At 46.6% G+C, this 21,105-nt stretch overlaps 1 protein-coding gene across 1 annotated transcript in view; it reads right to left on the bottom strand.

The window, feature by feature from the left end:
- mao (monoamine oxidase) overlaps positions 1-21,105 on the bottom strand; it is a 227,772-nt gene that overhangs the window by 123,698 nt on the left and 82,969 nt on the right. The window contains exons 2-3 of the mRNA XM_038802087.1: positions 11,799-11,893; positions 1,401-1,538 (exon numbers count right to left, since the gene is read on the bottom strand). Coding sequence (XP_038658015.1) covers positions 1,401-1,538; positions 11,799-11,893 — 233 coding nt within the window. The remainder of the gene's footprint in view (positions 1-1,400; positions 1,539-11,798; positions 11,894-21,105) is intronic.

Below are 21,105 nucleotides of genomic sequence, written 5' to 3'. Positions count from 1 at the left end.
CTGAAGGCCGCCTTGGAGAACGCTTACCCGGAGATCAGAGGCTGAATGCCCTTGACTGCTGAAGTGTTCCCCGACTGGAAGGGAACATGCCTGCCTGGTGATTGTCGCGCAATGTCCGTTCATGCGTTGTCGCAGCGTCTGCATGGTCTGGTACATTGCGTGGTACATTGGCGAGACCATGCAGACGCTGCGACAACGAATGAACGGACATCGAACTTACCTGCATATAACACACATGGGCTTTGCACCCTCATTTGCATTGGTACAATTGACAAAACCATACCTCAATAAATCATCTTTATACTGCTTTGTTCCCGAGATAAGTTTCTCCTTTGTAGGCTGTTAAGCAGAGGCCATAGGACTCTATACAATGCTAACACGAGCACTGCTCTGTCCAGCTCTAGACTCTCCTTTGCAGCACTCTCCAGCAGATTCACTTGTGAGATGGTGACCAGTAGGTACACTGCCTATTTGTGTCCCTAGTCGTCTCTTACTTGTAAGAAAATAATTCATCTTCACAGTCCTCTTGCCTTGATTGCCAACAGCTAGAAAATGGAAGAAGTTCTCCTCCGTGATTTGGTGAAAAAAGTACATACATAGAGGGCGCTTGACGACAAGTGTACGTGTAGGGCATGTGACGTGCTCACTGCTGCTGCTTCTGGCCAGAAGACTGCACACAGCTTAATTTTCTTCTTATTTAAAAGGAGGCAGTGGCTGCCAACCTCAATAAAAACTCCGGTAGCATTCGTTGGGTGCTTCTCCCGTGATTGGGACCAGCGCGGGAATGGTCTGCAATCCGCCTGTGACCCACACTTGAGAAACCCTGGTCTAACTGTATCTGCAGCAATAAAAAACTGTATGATGAAAAGCACTAAGTGCCACTCGCAACCTGGCTGCAAAAATCCACATATATTTTAAACTCAATTATAAACTGGTTCATAGAATTCTTAGTAAAAACTAGAAATAAAATTTTAAAAATATATTGTTTCAATAAATATATCAAGATAGACCCAAAATATATGAGTGAACAGGGCATATAAAAAAAAATTATTTATTCTACTCTCCCTCGAACTATGATGTCCTATTTTTTAGCTCAGAGTAAATTAGATAACATACGCTTTTAAGATGGCAGGCGCGCACCATACTACACCAAAATCCAAATAATATAATTAAAATAGGCATTGGCCACATCTTTCAACTGTTGTTTGATCCAGGATTGTTGAAGTTCAGAAGAAGCCAGTATTTTAAGTTTATTTTGCATCTGTAACAATGTGCGATATGTGGCATCTCGTGCATATTAGAAGGTCTTATGGCAAGTTTGGTAAGTCTGATGATCCACTGTTTCATCTGGATAGAAGCATTATTTGCAGGAAAACTGATCAACTCAAACATTTTCTTACCTTCCTGTAGTACAGTACAGACTCAACTTCATTCACTTTGTAGGTCTGCAGGCCTAATTCCTTTGACAGGCGTAGGATTCGGTTTTGAGTTGGACCCACGTAAGCGCCACCGACGTCCACATATTTTACATTGTTATTCTGGCAAAAGAAAAGTAATGCCATTAAAGCTCTGCCGGGGATACAATTAACACTGTCATATGCATTGCACTGGTGTGTAGGCTGTAATAATATGTAAGCATTTCAGGCAGTTTGAGCGATGCTTATACGTAATTACAATTACCATGTAAGAACCTGCAAGTGGATGAAGTGAACACATTAGCAGCCCCTAACCTGGTTATAACTAAACTTACTACTTCGGCTTTGGAAGGATATGAAGAATTAGGGTGTTTGGGACTGTAAGGGTTAACTTGGGACTGGGGAAACAGTACGCCCACATTATCATGTAGAGAGTCACGTGGGAGTAGTAGAGTGTAGTGGTGAGTCTGATAGAATTTGGCATGAAAATAGCACTGAGTCAGGATTGTATTTTATATAAATAATTATGTGTTATAATAAACAGTTATTGTTCGACCTTATAAGCTTAACATACAACCTTACAAACTGTTGGCAGCAGGTGAAGGACCCCAGAATTCTTATGAATGAAGAAGTAAAGAAACTGCAGTCTGGCCTGAGAGAAATACACCAAAATTGAAGACCTCAAATACACAGCGAGAGATTACAAGCATGGAGGCTGAAGAGCAGAAGATAGATCTACTGTGCAGCAAAAAAGGACTCAACCCACGCATACGGAGGTCTGTTGCAAGACCCATTGAGAAGCAGAATCAAAGGACCTAGCTGAATCATAAAAGGGTGAATAAACTCCAAAGAAAGGTTGAAATAAGCTTTTAAATTCAGTGCAATAATCAGGCAGCACTGGAGGACTCGTTGTTTTAATGAGCGCAGCTTGAAGAACCCTACAGCTCAAATCCAGATATGGCACCATAATATTTGACGACCGTGCATGAACAAAATGGAAAATGCTAAGGAGAAGTCAGAGCAAAAAAAATTCAACTTTAATTTGATTCTCCAAGCTTAGGAAAGCACTAGCTGGCCAAATCTGTAGAACCACTGAAGTTTAAAACAGCTCCATAACTGCAATGTGAGCCTGCAAAATCTTCACAAGGGTGAGAGGAAAAAAAGAACAAATACTGCAGTGCCATTAAAAAAAATAAAGCTGTACTCCCCTGGCTGATCCACACCAAGAACACCAACAATGCTTCTTGGGAGAAATTAAGAATCCCAGATTTGCATTTGGAATGCTGACATATCTGTAAATCAGTAAGAAGTCTTACAACACCAGGTTAAAGTCCAACAGGTTTGTTTCAAACACCAGCTTTCGGAGCACTGCTCCTTCCTCAATATTTCTATTCAACGAGCCAATATTTCTATGTTTCCCACACCCGCCTCAAAACAGCAGAAAATGTCAAAAGATCCACTGTAATCATCTACATTGGTCTCCCAAGAGGTCCACCAGTGCTGATGATCTTGACTTGGACTTAAGTTCAAAATTGTCCTCACTCTTTGCAGACAGCAGAAAATACACTTCTAGGTCAGACCATCTAAACCACCAGATGAGCACCAAAATATGTAAAACAGAAGATAGATAAGAAGGAGCAGCAGCAGAAGGTTGAGCCTGAATTTCAAAGTCAAATAGTTGTTATCACAGAAACAGGAAAAACTACAGCAATAAAGCTATAATGCTCTCACACAACATGTGAAGTCAATCCTGGGGCAGGAGAGAAGCAACGCACCAAGACAAAACTCAGGGAGGCACTGGGGGCAGCACGTTGGTGCAATGGGTAACACTGCTGTCTAACGGCATTGAGGTCCCAGGTTCGATCCCGGCTCTGGGTCACGTGTGGAGTTTGCACATTCTCCCCGTGTCTGCATGGGTTTCGCCCACAACCCAAACATGTGCAGGGTAAGTGGATTGGCCACGCTAAATTGTCCCTTAATTGGATAGAATGAATTGGATACACTAAATTAATTTTAATTTTTTTTTAAACTCAGGGAGGCACAAGTGCAAATGCAGAAACAGTGGGCGGGATTTTCCCGCACTTGGCAGGATGGCGCGACGCCGGCTCCAAGAGCGACGCGAACCACTCCGGCGTCGGGCCGCATGGAAGTTGCGGAATCCTCCGCACTTCTGGGATCTAGGCCGGCGGCGGAGGGGTTAGCGGCGAAGGGGCGCCACGGGCCAGCCCGAGTTGGTGCATGCGCAGGACTGCCAGCATGTTCTGGCACATGCGCAGAACCGCCGGCATGTTTCCTGCGCATGCTCAGGGTGTTTCTTCTCCGCGCCGGCTATGGCGGAGCCTTACAAAGACCGCTGCGGAGGGAAAGAGTGCCCCCACGGCACAGGCCCGTCCGCAGATCAGTGGGCCTTGATTGCGAGTCAGGCCACCGTGGGTCCCCCCCCCCCCCCCACCCAGCCACCCCCCCAGCCATCCTCCAACCCAGGTCCCACCTGGATGGACCATGTCTATTTCACGCCGGTGGGACTGGCCAAAAATGGGTGGCCACTCGGGCCCATTGGGGCCCGGAGAATTGCCGGGGGGGGGGGGGGGGGGGGGGGGGGGGGCTGCTAATGGCGCCCGACCGGCGTGGCGCAATCCCCGCCCCGCCCGGAAACCGGCACCTGTGAATTTGGCAGCCAGCATTGGAGCAGCGAAGCAGGATTCACGCCCCCCCCTGGTGATTCTCCGGCTCGGCGGGGGTTCGGAGAATCCCGCCCAGTGTGTCGCATTAAGCTGAAGGGTGAGGAACACGTAAAACATAAAGGAGGTAAACATTCAACTTCCAGGAAGAACATGGTTGACCCCACGAAAAAAAGAAAACCTGAGTCGACTCAACGGATGAACAGCGCGAACGGGGAGAGGGATAGCCTATGATAAAGTTCCAGGCGAGCGACAACACGGAAGCAATGACTGTAAGAAAAAACTCCAATTTATTTCACCTATTATATTACACCTCCTCCTGCCCCCCGAAGGGTCTCCTGTGCCAGGCCAACACCTGGCATGGGGTATTTATGCCCCAGAGGCCCCTGGCTTAAGGGGGTGGTTCCGCCCCCTCATTTAGAATTTAGAATTTAGATTTAGAACAGTACAGCACAGAACAGACCCTTCAGCCCTCGATGTTGTGCCGAGCAATGATCACCCTACTTAAACCCACGTAACCCGTATACCCGTAACCCAACAATCCCCCCCATTAACCTTACACTACGGGCAATTTAGCATGGCCAATCCACCTAACCCGCACATCTTTGGACTGTGGGAGGAAACCGGAGCACCCGGAGGAAACCCACGCACACACAGGGAGAACATGCAGACTCCACACAGACAGTGACCCAGCCGGGAATCGAACCTGGGACCCTGGAGCTGTGAAGCATTGATGCTAACCACCATGCTACCGTGAGGCCCCTTATCTAGAGAGATCATACTCAGGTGAGGCCGCAGGGTCTCTGAGGTTACAGACCCGGTGACCTCCGGTCGTGTTATAACAGTAACCAAACAAGGAAGACAGATTGTTGACAAAGAAAAATCCATCACTAAGGAGCGCAAGAAGAAAACCACATATTGACACCCATATAATTGAAACTCCCAGTACTACAACTCCAACTCTAAACCAACAAAGTCAGCACAAAGCAGTTGAGACTGCCACTCCTCCAAACCTAAAAAGAATGAGATCCAGAAAAGTAATAAAGCCTCCAGGCGAACTGAACCTGTAAAATTAAAGGCTATGGGGGGGAGAGAGAAGGGTTATGTTTGGGTAAAGACTTAGTATGAGGGTGTTCAGGACTGTGAAGGTTAATGCGGGACTGGGGAAATAGTACTGCCCACATTATGATGTGGTAGCGTAGTGGTAGACGATGACATGAAGATAGCACTCAGTCAGGACTGTGTGTATTCTATATATTTTATATCTATGTGGCTATGTGTTAATTACTTTCTTTTAATGCAGAGTACCCAATTCTTTTTTTCCAAGTAAGCGGCAATTCAGCATAGCCAATCCACTTACCCTACACATCCTTTTGGGTTGTGGGGGTGACAAAAGAGCTGAATGCCAGAGGTGAGGTGAGAGTGATTTCCCTTGACATGTAGGTAGCAATTGACCGAGTATGGCATCAAGGAGCCTGAGCTAAACTGCAGTCAATCGGAATCATGGAGAAAACTCTCCGTTGGTTGCAGTCATACATCACACAGAGGAAGATGGTTGTGTTGGTTAGAGAGCAATCATCCCAGCTCCAGGACATCACTGAGGAGTTCCTCAGGATAGTGTCCTGGGCCCAACCATCTTCAGCTGCTTCATCAATGACCTCCCTTCCATTATCATAAGGTCAGAAGTGGGGATGTTTGCAGATGGCTGCACACTGTTCAGCACCATTCGCAACTCCTCAGATAATGAAGCAGTCCATTTCGAAATGCAGCAAGGCCTGGAACATATCCAGGCTTGGGCTGGCAAATGCCAAGTTACCTTTGTGCCACAAAAGTGCCAGACAATGACCATCTCCTACAAGAGAAGATCTAACCATTGTCCTTGACATTCAATGACATTACCATTACTGAACCATCCACAATCAACATCCTGGGGGTTACCATTGATCAGAAATTGAACTGGACTAGCCGTATTAATACTGTGGCTACCAGGGCAGGTCAAAGGCTAGGAATCCTAGGTCAGTAATTCACCTCCTGACCCCCCCCAAAGCCTGTCCTCCATCTACAAGACACAAGACAGGAGTGTAATGGAACACTCTCCACTCGCCTGGATGAGTGCAGCTCCAACAACACTCAAGAAGCTCAACATCATCCAGGACAAAGCAACCCACTTGATTGCTCCCCCTTCCACAAACATTCAAACCCTCCACCACTGATGAAGTGGCAGCACGAGATGCACTGCAGTTAGTCACCAAGGTTCCTTAGAAGCACCTTCCAAACCCACAACCACTGCCATCTAGAAAGACAAGAGTAGCGGACATAGAACATAGAACGATACAGCGCAGTACAGGCCCTTTGGCCCTCGATGTTGCACCGACATGGAAAAAAAACTAAAGGCCATCGAACCTACACTATGCCCTTATCATCCATATGCTTATTCAATAAACTTTTAAATGCCCTCAATGTTGGCGAGTTCACTACTGTTGCAGGTAGGGCATTCCACGGCCTCACCACTCTTTGCGTAAAAAAAACCACCTCTGACCTCTGTCCTATATCTATAACCCCTCAATTTAAGGCTATGTCCCCTCGTGCTAGCCACCTCCATCCGCGGGAGAAGGCTCTCGCTGTCCACCCTATCTAACCCTCTGATCATTTTGTATGCCTCTATTAAGTCACCTCTTAACCTTCTTCTCTCTAACGAAAACAACCTCAAGTCCATCAGCCTTTCCTCATAAGATTTTCCCTCCATACCAGGCAACATCCTGGTAAATCTCCTCTGCACCCGTTCCAAAGCTTCCACGTCCTTCCTATAATGAGGCGACCAGAACTGTACGCAATACTCCAAATGCGGCCGTACTAGAGTTTTGTACAACTGCAACATGACCTCATGGCTCCGGAACTCAATCCCTCTACCAATAAAGGCCAACACACCATAGGACACCTGGGAACTCCACCACCTGGAGGTTCCCCACCAAGTCACTCACCATCCTGACTTGGGAATATATCGCTGTTCCTTCGCTGTCGCTGGAGCAACATCCTGGAACTCCCTCCCTAACAGCACAGTGGGTGTACATACACCTCAAGGATTGCAGCAGTTCAAGAAGGCAACTTACCACCACCTTCTGAAGGGCAACTAGGGATGGGCAATAAATGCTGGCCTCACCAGCGACGCACAAAAATCAATTTTTAAAAATGTTTGCAGCATGAAACACTTCTTCTTTACAGTAATAGAAATATCAATCCAAACAAAAGGCCAACTTTCTAGAAATTAAGGTAATAAACATTTGTGCATTTTTGTCCAATTGTTTCTCGATGCCTTTTAAACTTCAAATATTTACAAGTGATCATTGCTCATTGTCAGCAGAAGGTTCTCCTGCAACAGTAATTAATTGAGAGGAATTTTCAGTTGCTTTTTCATGCTGTATGTTGGGTGGAGAGAATGTAAAGAAAACGATGGACCAAGGGAAGGGGTGCATTGCGTAGATAAGAAATGAAACATAGAAAGGAGAGAGAAGTGCAGAAAGTTATCTGAGGAGTTTATGTTTGCTTTCCAGGATGATCCTGGAGTAGTTTATGGTTTTAGCAGAGTAGAGTGAGACCCAGTAATACTTAATAAAGTCCAGCCAGAATTAATGGTGAATGACTTGAAGCGGCTCTGCACCAGACACATTCATGACCCTTAGATTTGAAAATGCTCAGATGGGAGCTATACCAGAAGGAGTAGGATGGATGAAGTGGAGATTTTGCTCAAAACATGGGTACTAGAAGGTGGAATTGAGAAATTGGGGCCGGGATTCTCCCCTGCCCGGCGGGGCGGGGTTCCCGGCGTTGTGAAGTGGCGAGAACCACTCCGGCGTCGGACCTCCCCAACAGTGCGGAATTCTTGGCAGCTTTAGGGGCTAGGCCCATGCCGGAGTGGTTTCCGCTCCGCCAGCCAGTGCGAACGGCCTTTGGCGCCCCGCCAGCCGGGGCCGAAAGGCATTCGCCGGCCTGCAGAAGTCCGCGCATGCGCCGGAGTTTCAGCTGACATCATCCCGGCGCATGCGCGGGGGAGGGGTCTCTTCCGCCTCCGCCATGGTGGAGACCGTGGTGGAGACGGAAGAAAAAGAGTGCCCCCACAGGCCCGCCCGTCGATCGGTGGGCCCCATCGCGGGCCAGGCCACTGTGGGGGCACCCCCCGGGGCCAGACCACCCGGTGCGCCCCCCCCCCGGTGCCACCCCCCCCCCCCCGGTGCCCCCCCCCCCCGGTGCCCCCCCCCCCGGTGCCCCCCCCCCCCCCCCCTGGTGCCCCCCCCCCCCCCTCCCCCCGTCAATCCCACCGGCACCAGACGTGCTTTGATTCCCGATGGCAGGAAAGGCTTGTCAGCGGCAGGACTTCGGCCCATCGCGGGCCAGAGAATCGCCGCGGGGGGCCCGCCGACCGGCGCGGCGCGATTCCCGCCCCCGCTGATTCCCAGGTGGCGGAGAATTCAGGCCACGGCAGGGGCGGGACTGACGCCGGGCGTTGGGGGGGTCGGAGAATTCCGCCCTGGTTGAGCAGATCAAGAGTTGAAACCCTGAAATAGGTGGGTTAGGATTGGATGGGAAGTTAAAATGTGGGAAGTTTCAAACCTGAACCCAACTTGCCTGGAACCGGCCACTTCTGACTTTGACAGAGATCGGCAAGGAGAGAGTTGGGGGTTGGAGAGAAAGTGGCCCATTACTCCTCAACAGGCAGATCCCTAATTTAACCATTTAACAAGGCTGCATGCATGCATCGGGTTTCCTCCCACAGTCCAAAGATGTTCAGGTTACGTAGAGTTACAGGGTTATGGTGGGGGAGTGGGCCTATGTAGGGTACTCTTTCAGAGAGTCAATGCAGACTTGATGGGCTGAATGGCTTCCTTCTGCACTGTAGAGATTCTGTGTCTCGTTTCAACTTTAACGTTGGGCAACAGGTCGCAATAGAACTGGAAAGGATGTTCAGTAATGTATTGAATAAGGAACTAAAGGGCAGATAAACAATAGGAAATAAAGGTCAAGCAAAAGTTAATTATTAAGGTGATTAGTCTCTGGAGTGGTTCAATGTTCTGGAGGTTTGATTTTTAGTTTTAGTTTAGAACGATCTGGCTGCAGAACAAGGAACATTTCTTTACAGCAAAATTCAATTGAAATTTTGTTTGCTGGCTAAAAGAGGATTTTTTTAAAAAATTAAACATTTTATTGAGGTATTTTTGGTATAGTAACAAAATAAACAATATACATGAAACCATAAACACAGTGCAAAAGCCATTTACCTCTCGTATAGGTCCCACCCTTATTAACCCCCTACTCTAATCTAAACTACTCGCCCCCCCATCTGCCTCTCGTATAGGTCCCACCCTTATTGACCCCCTACTCTAATCTAAACTGCTCCCCCCCTCCCCGTCTGCTGATGAATAATTTTCTGCAAAGAAGTTGACGAACAGTTGCCATCTCTGGGTAAACCCTAACAGTGACCCTCTCAAGGCGAACTTGATTTTCTCCAAACAGAGAAAGCTAGCCATGTCCGATAGCAAGGTCTCCAACTTTGGGGGCTTTGAGTCCCTCCATGCTAATAGTATCTGTCTCCGGGCTACCAGGAATAAAAGAGGATTTCTAACAAAGAACAAAGAAAAGTACAGCACAGGAACAGGCCCTTCGGCCCTCCAAGCCCGTGCCGACCATGCTGCCCGACTAAACTACAATCTTCTACATTTCCTGGGTCCGTATCCCTCTATTCCCATCCTATTCATGTATTTGTCAAGATGCCCCTTAAATGTCACTATCGTCCCTGCTACAACCACTTCCTCCAGCAGCGAGTTCCAGGCACCCACTTTCCTCTGTGTAAAAAACTTGCCTCGTACATCTCCTCTAAACCTTGCCCCTCGCACCTTAAACCCCTCTACCCTGGGGAAAAGCCTCTGACTATCCACTCTGTCTATGCCCTTCATAATTTTGTAGACCTCTATCAGGTCACCCCTCAACCTCCGTTGTTCCAGTGAGAACAAACCGAGTTTATTCAACCACTCCTCATAGCTAATGCCCTCCATAGCAGGCAACATCCTGGTAAATCTCTTCTGCACCCTCTCTAAAGCCTCCACATCCTTCTGGTACTGTGGTGACCAGAATTGAACACTATACTCCAAGTGTGGCCTAACTAAGGTTCTATACAGCTGCAACATGACTTGCCAGTTCTTATACTCAATGCCCCAGCCAATGAAGGCAAGCATGCCGTATGCCTTCTTGACTGCCTTCTCCACCTGTGTTGCCCCTTTCAGTGACCTGTGGACCTGTACACCTAGATCTCGCTGACTTTCAATGCTCTTGGGGGGTTCTACCATTCACTGTATATTTCCTACCTGTATTAGACTTTCCAAAATGCATTACCTCACATTTGTCCGGATTGAACTCCATCTGCCATCTCTCCGCCCAAGTCTCCAAACAATCTAAATCCTGCTGTATCCTCTGACAGTCCTCATCGCTATCCGCAATTCCACCAACCTTTGTGTCGTCTGCAAACTTACCAATCACACCAGTTACATTTTCCTCCAAATCACAGTGCAAAGGCCCCAGCACTGATCCCTGCGGAACACCACTACTCACAGCCCTCCAATTAGAAAAGGACCCTTCCATTGCTACTCTCTGCCTTCTATGACCTAGCCAGTTCTGTATCCATCTTGTCAGCTCACCTCTGATCCCGTGTGACTTCATCTTTTGTACCAGTTTACCATGAGGGACCTTGTCAAAGGCCTTACTGAAGTCCATATAGACAACATCCACTGCCCTAGCTGCATCAATCATCTTTGTGACTCTTCGAAAAACTCTATCAAGTTAGTGAGACACGACCTCCCCTTCACAAAACCATGCTGCCTCTCACTAATACGTCCATTTGCTTCCAAATGGCAGTAGATCCTGTCTCAAAGAATTCTCTCCAGTGATTTCCCTACCACTGACGTAAGGCTCACCGGCCTGTAGTTCCCTGGATTATCCTTGCAAAAATTTAGACTGTCCAGTTATTATTTTCCAACTCAGGAGCAAGTTAGTGTGGGATATCCACCTGCCCTGCACTTCTTTGGGTTGTGGGGGTGAAACCCACGCAGACATGGGGAAAGTGTGCAAACTCCACACAGACGGTGACCCGGGAATTTAACCTGGGTCCTCAGCACCATAGGCAGCAATGCTAACCACTGTGCCACCGTGCTAACGGTGAGTTGAACTTCTAGGGATAGCCAAGCTGAGCAGAGTGTGAAAGAGAAATGCAAAATTCCAGAGTTCAAGAACATTAGATTCTGGAACGTTCTGGTCCGAGGCAGCTACACTCAAGCTGTTAGCAACACCGGTGTTGAAGCAGGACCTGACAACTGTGGGACAGTTGGAGATTTGAAGGGACATCTTTCCTGCAGGTAAGTAGAAGGCTCAAGACATCTCAGTCCTTATATGAATCTTTGAAATAAGACTCTGCACTCCAGATCAACAAAAGTCTGACTTTTGAAGAATTTTCAAAACTACTAAGGATATGCAGTTTAGGTATTAAGGTGATTGAAGTTTTCAATTATTTATTTCTGGCAGAAAAATAAACTTCAGAACCCAAGCTAAGATTCCTGCCACTTACTTGCTCCCAGACTTACTTTTAACTTACTAAATGGTGGCAACTCTGAGATAACAACACATGTAGAGTGTTTATTTTGCAATGGTTCATACTCACTCTGATTGTAAATGTCCTGCCTCCAACTCTGTCACGGGCCTCCAGCACCACTACCTTTTGCCCAGATTCTGTTAGCAGTTTGGCTGCCGACAGACCTAAGGGATGAAAAACAAAGTGGAAACTTTCAAACAGTAACCATAGTGATTCCGTAAGTTATTCTGAAATTGGGGAAAAGAACAGAGTTATTAAGACATGTAAAAATATGTCAGGAGGTCTTCACTTCCACCTTCGCCGGTCAAGGTGGCAATGCTGAACCTGACAGAACTCAAGTACAGCTAATAAGTGCAGTAGTGGTCCAGCTCAGATACTCGCTCAATTAATACCATTAGTGCTGAATCAATAGATTTTTGCTAGCCAAGCATATTAAGGAATATAGAAGCAAAGCTGGTGGAGGAAATCAGGTTATAGCTCAGCCTTGAATGGCAGGGTATAACTGAGTGGCTGATAGACACATCTTCCACAAAGTGAGTGGACTGGAAATTCACCCCCACAGCACCTAAACAAATTGTTTCTCGTGGCCAACTGCTTTGTCATTGCTCCTTTATTAAGAAGTCCTGGCAAGCTGAATCACCGTACACCTAGGTGATACATAGATGATACAAGAAAACAAAACATAACTTTTAAACCTTTGGTTCATTCTTTCAGCATCTCAGAAACACAATCGTTTTTTTTATTTTAAACAAAAAATGTATAAATGCATCCAAATTTCAAAAGGTTAAACTGTTTTCATATGATGTGACCCAATGTGAACTAAGCTTCCATATGCAATTTTTTCTTATCTCCATATTCCACACATAATGCTCCTTTTATTACTCGAAGAGCTATTCAAGAACCAAACAAAAATTCAACACATCTAGAAAGCACTGCTAATGATGTAGAGCTGCACAAAATCCGAATACATTACCATGTGAAACCATCTTTATTGGAAAAAAAAAAGCAGTATATAATAAGCCAAAATTGCAATTGGCAAAGTTTTAATAACTGGGGACTGGATGGTGCGTTGAAGTTGATTTTGGATTAGGAGTTCAAATCCAGTTCAACCAACAATGAGAATTACAACTTTTGTACACAGCACCTTCAACACAGCACATCATCCCAATACAATCCCACTAGAGTGTAATGAGACAAAAATGACCACTGAGACAGAATAATGAAATATTATTTTGCAGGGTGACTAAGAGACTAACCTAGGAGGTGTTTTTTATTTGGGAGGGGAGGGAAATAGAATGGAAGAGTGTTTCGGAAGTGAATTCAACAACATGGGACTTAGTGAGCTGAAGGCATAGCCACCAATGTTGGGGCAAAGCAGGGAGTTGGATAAACAGGGATTTGGATGATAACAGGGTTAGTGAACGGATACAGCGGTAGGGTGAGACAAAGTCATGAAGAGATTTTATAATAATAATAATCTTTATTAGTGTCACAAGTAGGCTTACATTAGCACTGCAATGAAGTTACTGTGAAAATCCCTAGTTGTCAAACTCCGGCGCCTGTTCGGCTACACAGAGGAAGAATTCAGAATGTCCAATTCACCTAACAGCACGTCTTTCAGGACTTGTGGGAGGAAAGCGGAGAACCCAGAGGAAACCCATGCAGACACGGGGAGAACGTGCAGATTCCTCACAGACAGTGACCCAAGCCAGGAATCGAACCTGGGACTCTGGTGCTGTGATGTTACACTGCTAACCACTGTGCTACAGTGCCGCCCATATTTAATCACAAGGATGAGATATTGAAAATTTAAAATTTGTCAGAAGGTGAGAACTAATTTAGATAAAGAGCAGGGTGCTAGCGGTCAAGAGCAAAATACTGTGAATGTTCAAAATCTGATGAAAGGCCATAGACATGGAAAGTTAACTGCTTCCTTCTCAACAGAAGCTGTCAGACCTGATGAATATTTCCATCATTTTCTGTTTTTATTACACTAGCAACACAGTTACAGCCAGTGAGGATGCTATTTGTAACTTTTATTAGAGGCTTTTCAGCGCTGTGACAGATGTGAAACCAGGTTGGAGAGCTTCTGATATGTTTTGGAAAGATGGGCATTAATTTGGGAGGAAAGGGAGTAGGAGAATATTTACAATGATGTAGTCAGTGGAAAGTGAGGGGTGTTTATTTGAGAACGGAAATGATGTCATGGAGGAGGACAGTACCAAGAGCAGGCGAACATTTAAAATGATAACTAGCAAGGGGAAGTGGAGTGGGCATCAGCTGAGTGGGAATTAAGGTCAAGGAGCAGGAGTTGGGCTCTGTGGATAAGATTAACTTGAAACGGTCACCAGAAAAGATGAGAAACTGGAGTGAGATATGGGTTTGGAGTCAGGGAGATTTGGCTTGGCGCAAAACGGGATGAGGGGGAGCAAATAAAAGCTGAATGAGACGAGGAATCATACTATTCAAAAACGCCATGTGTTCCTGGGATTTGTTGGGGAGGGGTGAAGGGAAGGGGTTTGAGGAAATGACTGTTAAAGGAGTATAGATGGCAGGATAATGCTAAAGTAGTCTTGGCAGGGGCAGGTCCAGAAACGTGGCAGGTCATTTAAATGCCCATTAATTTCAGCAGGACTGGAGGCTCCTGCCAACTGGAAAGAACGGAATATTCTGGCCTTAATGTTGTTCAGCCAGATCTGGTATTGCATGGCAAAACCAGCTGTGCCCCAGCTCGGCCCATATGTGACAGCCATTGTGCTGGAGCGAAACAGAATGATCAGGACAGGAACAAAAACACGTATTGATGGGAATTAGGATATAAAATATTGAGGTGAGCGATTATTATTATAAATATTATAAATTATTGGTTAAGCAGAAAACAACTTCAAAATAGAAGCTGGGTGTGTGAAAGTACAGCTGTTAAGTGACTTATTTATTTTAGGGTTTGAAGTATGAGGAAACAGGATCACTTAGGGCCATCTGTATACGGGGAGAGAGAAGGAAACAGTCAAAGATGGTCTTGTCACTGATGAAGACCACTGAAATTTAGATGTGCCTTGGTTGAAGAGGTAGCAATGAAAATGGCTGAGAGAGTTTACATGGAGATAGAGATTTCAGTAGAACAGGAGGGCAAGAGATGGTGGAGAGACAACGGCAGACTGTACGACGGGATAACTGAAAATAGAATGACCAGCCTGAACGTACCTTGCCTATTTTGGTGAGGAGGTTAAGTGGCACAGTGGTTAGCACTGCTGCCTCACAGGGCCAGGGACCCGGGTTGAATTCCAGCCTCAGGTGACTGTATGGAGTTTGCATGTTCTCCTTGTGTCTGCGTGGGGTTTCACCGGCTGCTCCAGTTGGTCCGGTTTCCTCCCACAGTCCAAAGATGTGCAAGTTAGGTGGATCGGCCAAGCTAAATTGCCGCTTAGTATCCAAAGGTTAGGTGGGTTACGGGGATGGGGCAGGGAAGTAACCCAAGATAGGGTGTATATGGGAGGGTCGGTGCAGAATTGATGGGCCAAATGGCCCATTCTGCATTGTAGGAATTCTATGATCTGCCAATAATATGTGGAATGATGCATGTTTGATTTGATTTTGATTTGATTTATTATTGTCACATAGGTTAGTATACAGTGAAAATGTTGTTTCTTGCATGCTGTACAAACAATGCATACTGTACACAGGGAAGTAAGGAGAGACTGCAGAATATAAGCTTACAGTTATAGCAAGGTGTAGAGAAAAGATCAACTTAATACGAGGTAGGTCCCTTCAAAAGTCTGATGGCAGTAGGGAAGAAGCTGTCTTGAGTCAGTTGGTATGTGACCTCAAACTTTGGTATCTTTTTCCTGACGGAAGAAGGTGGAACAGAGTATGTCCGGGGTGCGTGGGGTCCTTAATTATGCTGGCTGCCTTTCTGAGGCAGCGGGAATTATAGATAGAGTCAATGGATGGGAGGCTGGTTTGCGTGATGGACTGGTCTACATTCACAACGTTTTGTAGTTTCCTGCGGTCTTGGGCAGAGCAGGCTCCATACCAAGCTGTGATACAACCAGAAATAATGCTTTCTATGGTGCATCTGTAGAAGGTGGTGAGGGTCATAGCTGACATGCTAAATTTCCTTAGTCTTCTGAGAAAGTAGAGTCGTTGGTGGGCTTTCTTAACTATAGTGTCGGCATGGGGGGGACCAGGACAGGCTGTTGGTGATCTGAACACCTAAAAACTTGAAGCTCTCGACCCTTTCTACTTCGTTCCCATTGATGTAGACAGGGGCATGTTCTCCACAATGTTTCCTGAAGTCGATGACAATCTCCTTCATTTTGTTGACATTGAGGAAGATATTATTGTCGTCGATATTTATTCTGTATCACATTCCTGTACTCTGTCTCGTCATTGTTTGAAATCCGAACCATTACGGTGGTGTCATCAGCAAATCTGAAAATCGGGTTTGAGGGGAATTTGACCACACAGTCAGAGGTGTATAAGAAGTATAATAGGGGGCTGAGGTCACAGCCTTGTGGGGCACCGATGTTGAGGACAATCGTGGAGGAGGTGTTGTTGCCTACCTTTACTGATTGTGGCCTGTGGGTTAGAAAGTTCAGGATCCAGTCGCAGAGGGAGGAGCCGAGGCCAAGGAGTTTGGAGATGAGTTTCGTAGGAATGATGGTGTTGAAGGCTGAGCTGTAGTCGATAAATAGGAGTCTGACATAGGTATCTTTGTTATCTAAGTGTTCCAGTGTTGAGTGAAGGGCCATGGAGATGGCGTCTGCTGTGGACCTGTTGCAGTGATAGGCGAACTGTAGTGGATGAAGGCAATCCGGGAGGCTGGAGTTGAATTGTGCCATGGCTAACCTTTCGAAGCACTTCATGATGATGGATGTCAGAGCCACTGGACGATAGTCATTAAGGCACGCTGCTTGACGTTTTTCAACAACAGCTTTTACTACTTCCATCCATAAAACATAAATAGTACTTTTATATAGCTTTCTGCTTTCCATTATCAACGTCAACCCCACCCTCATCACTTTAATGTCTCTGACACAGACACCTCCGAAAAACTGAGAATGCTTGTTTCTTCTCAAAATACCTGCCACTTTCTGCTGCTGGATAACAGATGACCTTCTTTCAAAAATCACAATGAAAGGCAGCATTATTGTTGCATTTCCTTCCCTCCCAGTAGCAATAATAATCTTTCTTGTCACAAGTAGGCTTACATTAACACTGCAATGAAGTTACTGTTAAAAGCCCCTAGTTGCCACGTTCCGCCACCTGTTTGGGTACACAGGGAGAATTCAGAATGTTGAAATTACCTAACAGCACGTCTTTCAGGACTTGTGGGAGGAAACCGGAGCGCCCGGAAGAAACCCACGCGGACACAGGGAGAACGTGCGGAATCCACACAACCAGTGACCCAAGCCGGGAATCGAACCTGGAGTCGTGAAGCCATAGTGCTAACCACTATGCTACCGTGCTACCCAGTAGTAATGCTATTAAGACAGGAATACCATTAAAAATCTTCCCTGCGTTGCAAATGAGAGCACTGAAGAAAACCGCTGCCACTTAGTTATCCATACATTATCACTAACCTCGCAACTACGGGATAATCTAGCCCTCTGCTGTTATCCAAACGTAGCTCAAACTTCACTGCATTTTTATATATATTCTCATTATTGGAGAATACACCAAAAAAAACAATATTTTCTACTAATCAAGAAAATCTAATCATTTTGAAATTAAATATTCATCACAGAATATGAGCTCTCCATGCCAAATCCAATTTCATTCATCTTAACTTAAAATTGAAGAATATTCCATTCAGTTGTGTGCTAACCTTCTCCGAGATGGATTATTTATAATCAAACTACAAAGGTTAGCTTTTCATCACAAACTAGATTTAGAGCACCCAATCAAGGCGTTTCAGTGCTCCAGATCTATGTAACCCTGGGCAAACTACTGCAGTAACAATTGATTTGTACTGTCACTATTATTCAATGATCAATGGCACAATGCAAACAATTATAGTTAATTGGTTTAGGACGAGAAAACAAACGTTTGTCATTCTCTAAACAAAATACAGTAAATATACAACATCTCCTGTAGTGCTTTCTCTTAAATTGCAATTGCTTCAGCAAATGTTTCGAGTTATTTCCACAGCAAGCATTTGCGATCCATATTGATCAATTGTTGATAGCGAGATTTGAATGAAGGATAGTGAATTAAAAAAGGGCTATCGCTAACCTATTTTAACATAATTATTAACTAACAGCATTCTCTCCACCCACCCCCCCCCCCCTCCCACCCCCCAACCCCGCTATTTAAACTCCTTTTGTTATACACAAAGATCATTGTGCTTTCCCCTCATAAATACTTGGAGGAAGAAACTGAAGGGATATAAGGAAAGAGCCGAGGAATTGGATTGATTGAATTGCTCTTTAAAAGGTACCGTGCAAATCTGATAGGTTCAATGTCTTCCTTCTGTGAGGTATTGTTCTCTTCTATCAGGACTGCTTTTCCAAACGTAACTTGATAAAAGCATAGTTCAGGTTATTGGTTTGCTTTTTTGAATTCAATTTGGTGCAAGACTTTTTGCAGCAACCTGCATCTGACTTTTGAATGTGTTTTTAAAATTATTTTTATTCACCATATTTTCATCCTTTTCACCATACAAAGAAAGAAACCAACATAACAACCCCAACAATATAAAACCTAAAACATAGATTTGTAAATCAAAAATGGAAAACAACCCCTCCCCTCCCCCCCCCCCCCCCCCCCTCCCCCTCGCATTCAACAGCAACCAACTCCCAAAAATGCATAATAAACAAACACCAAGAATTGTAGAACCACATTATTCACCCTGGGGTAACATGGGCTGCAACTGGATGCAGTTGTACTGGAAAGCAGACACCAAACTTAGACATTGGTTCAATACGATTTATTGAACGTCTGTAACAGTGCACACAGCTTGCTGTGGGTTGTCACTCTACTACTCTAAGTGTGCTATCTAGAACTAACTAGACCAGGCTAGCTCTGAGCCACGTGTGGAAGGTGCTAACTGATATATATACCCTGACTGTCACTACAGTTGTCACCAGTGGAAAGAGGCGGAGTGCTAATGCCTCGTGTGTTTTATAGTGGGAAACCCCCCTCTAGTGTTCTGTCTGGTGATTGGTTGTGTTCTGTCCTGTGTGTTGATTGGCTGTACTGGGTGTCTGTCACTGCCTGTCTGTATCTCATTATGTGCATGAGTGCATATCATGACACCCTCCTTAACCACTCTCAACTCAAACTTCACCTTCTCCAAAGTCAAAATCTCCAGCAGGTCCCCCCGCCGTGCTGAGGCACAGAGTGGAGAAGCTGACCTCCACCCCAACAAGACCCACCTACAAGTAAACAGCGAGGGAAAAGCTAAAATGTCTGCCCCCGCACTCGCCTGCAACTCGGACTGGTCCAACACCCCAAAAATGGCTTCATGGGGACCAGGCCACATCCATATGTAAAACCCCCGAGATGGTGCTAAATATCTCCTGCCAATCCCTTTTCAGCTTCAGAGAGGACCAAAACATATGCACATGGTTTGCATGACCCCTCCCACATTGTTCACAGACATCTTCCACCCCTCAAACAACCGACTCATGCGCCCTCTACACGACCTTCAATTGTATCAGCCCCAACCTCGTACAGGAAGTTGAGGCGTTCATCCTTCGCAGCACCTCGCACCACAGCTCCTCTTCCACCACTCCCCCTTCCCCCCCAGCTCTTTTTCCCATTTCACCCATGGTGGCACGGTAGCACTGTGGGTAGAACTGTTGCTTCACAGGGCCAGGGACCCGGGTTTGATTCCCGGCTTCGGTCACTGTGCGGAGTCTGCACGTTCTCCCCGTGTCTGCATGGGTTTCCTCCGGCGCTCTGGTTTACTCCCACAAGTCCCGAAAGACGTGCTTGTTAGGTAAATTGGACATTCTGAATTCTCCCTATGTGTACCCAAACAGGCGCCATAGTATGGTGACTAGGGGATTTTCACAGTAACTTCATTGCAGTATTAATGTAAGCCTACTTCTGACACTAAAAAAATTAATATTCTTATTATTAACCCCCTCCATGGATCCCAAGGCTGAATTCTCCGCTCCCCGATGCCGAAATAGTGTTCGGCGACGGGGCGGAGAATCCGTTTTGACGGCGATATCGGGGGTGGCAGCGGTTTTCGGATTCTCCGCCCCTGAAAGGCGGCGCACTCGAGTACACCGTGCCACGTATCCATGGCCTCAGGCATGGTTCATCCCCGCAATGGTCCATCCCCGGTCGGCTGAGTTTCCGACGGCGTGAGACACGTGTGGTCTCACCCATCGTGAATTTAGCGTGGAGGCTGCGGACTCAGTCCAGCGCCGTCACAGTCGGGGGAGGGCCGATCCGCGGGCGGGGGGGGGCTTCATTCAGGGCTGGGTGCACTGTGGGTGGGTCGTTCGGGGCATGCGAGTGTCCAAAGGGGGATACTATTTTTGCGGTCCAGGTCCGCAGGCTGAGTCTGCAATGAAGCATGTGTGTGCCCACTGCAGGCCCCCGCCATGAGCGTGCGTGGCCACGCACCCAGAAATGCTGTTGGCCGTATCAGCAGTTACAGCTTAGAGCTCTCCGCTGCTTCCCTGCTAGCCTCCAGTAAATGAGGAATCGGTAGCCATTTTGCGCCAGTTTTCCTGGCGTAAAACACCACTGTTTTCACGCCAGCATGGGACTTTAGTCTCTCAAATGGAGAATCTAGCCCCCTGCCTCCCTCCAGGATCTTCCCATAAATCGCAGATACAACCCCCTTCTCCACACCCCTGCCGACAGTACCACCTCCCCAGTGACGAGGGGTCGGCGTTATCTGGAAGGTCGGGGGGACCTTGCTTGCAAAATCTTGAACCTGCAGGTACCTAAACCCTTTCCCTGCGCCAACGCGTACTTCTCTCCCAGCTCCTCCAAGCTCGCAAATTGTCCCCCAAGAAACAGATCCTTCATTTCCTTAATGCCCTCCCCCACCCCGCCCCGCCATCCCATCTCCGAAACCTCGCATCCACCCTCCTCGGCTTGAACATATAATTCCCTCTAAACGGCATCCCCCCTGACCCAGCCCCTAGCTCAAAGTGCTGCCTAAACTGTCTCCAGATCTTGAAAAAAGTCACCATCACCAGACTCCGTGAATACTTACCCGGTGCCATCGGGAGCGGCGCCGTTGCCAGTGCCCACAATCACAACTCCCTACACGAATCCTCCTCCATCTTAACCCGTAGGATCTTCCCCCACTCCCTTAACCCAGCCCCAAACCTTCTCCACATTTGCTGCGTAGTAATAGCACAGTATGTTTGGGAGGTCTAGACCCCCAACCCCGCCGATGCAAAACTAC

This window comes from Scyliorhinus canicula, chromosome 7 (genome assembly GCF_902713615.1).
Source record: "Scyliorhinus canicula chromosome 7, sScyCan1.1, whole genome shotgun sequence".
Taxonomy (NCBI): Eukaryota; Metazoa; Chordata; class Chondrichthyes; order Carcharhiniformes; family Scyliorhinidae; genus Scyliorhinus; species Scyliorhinus canicula.
This window is presented reverse-complemented; position numbering and strand designations above follow the sequence as displayed.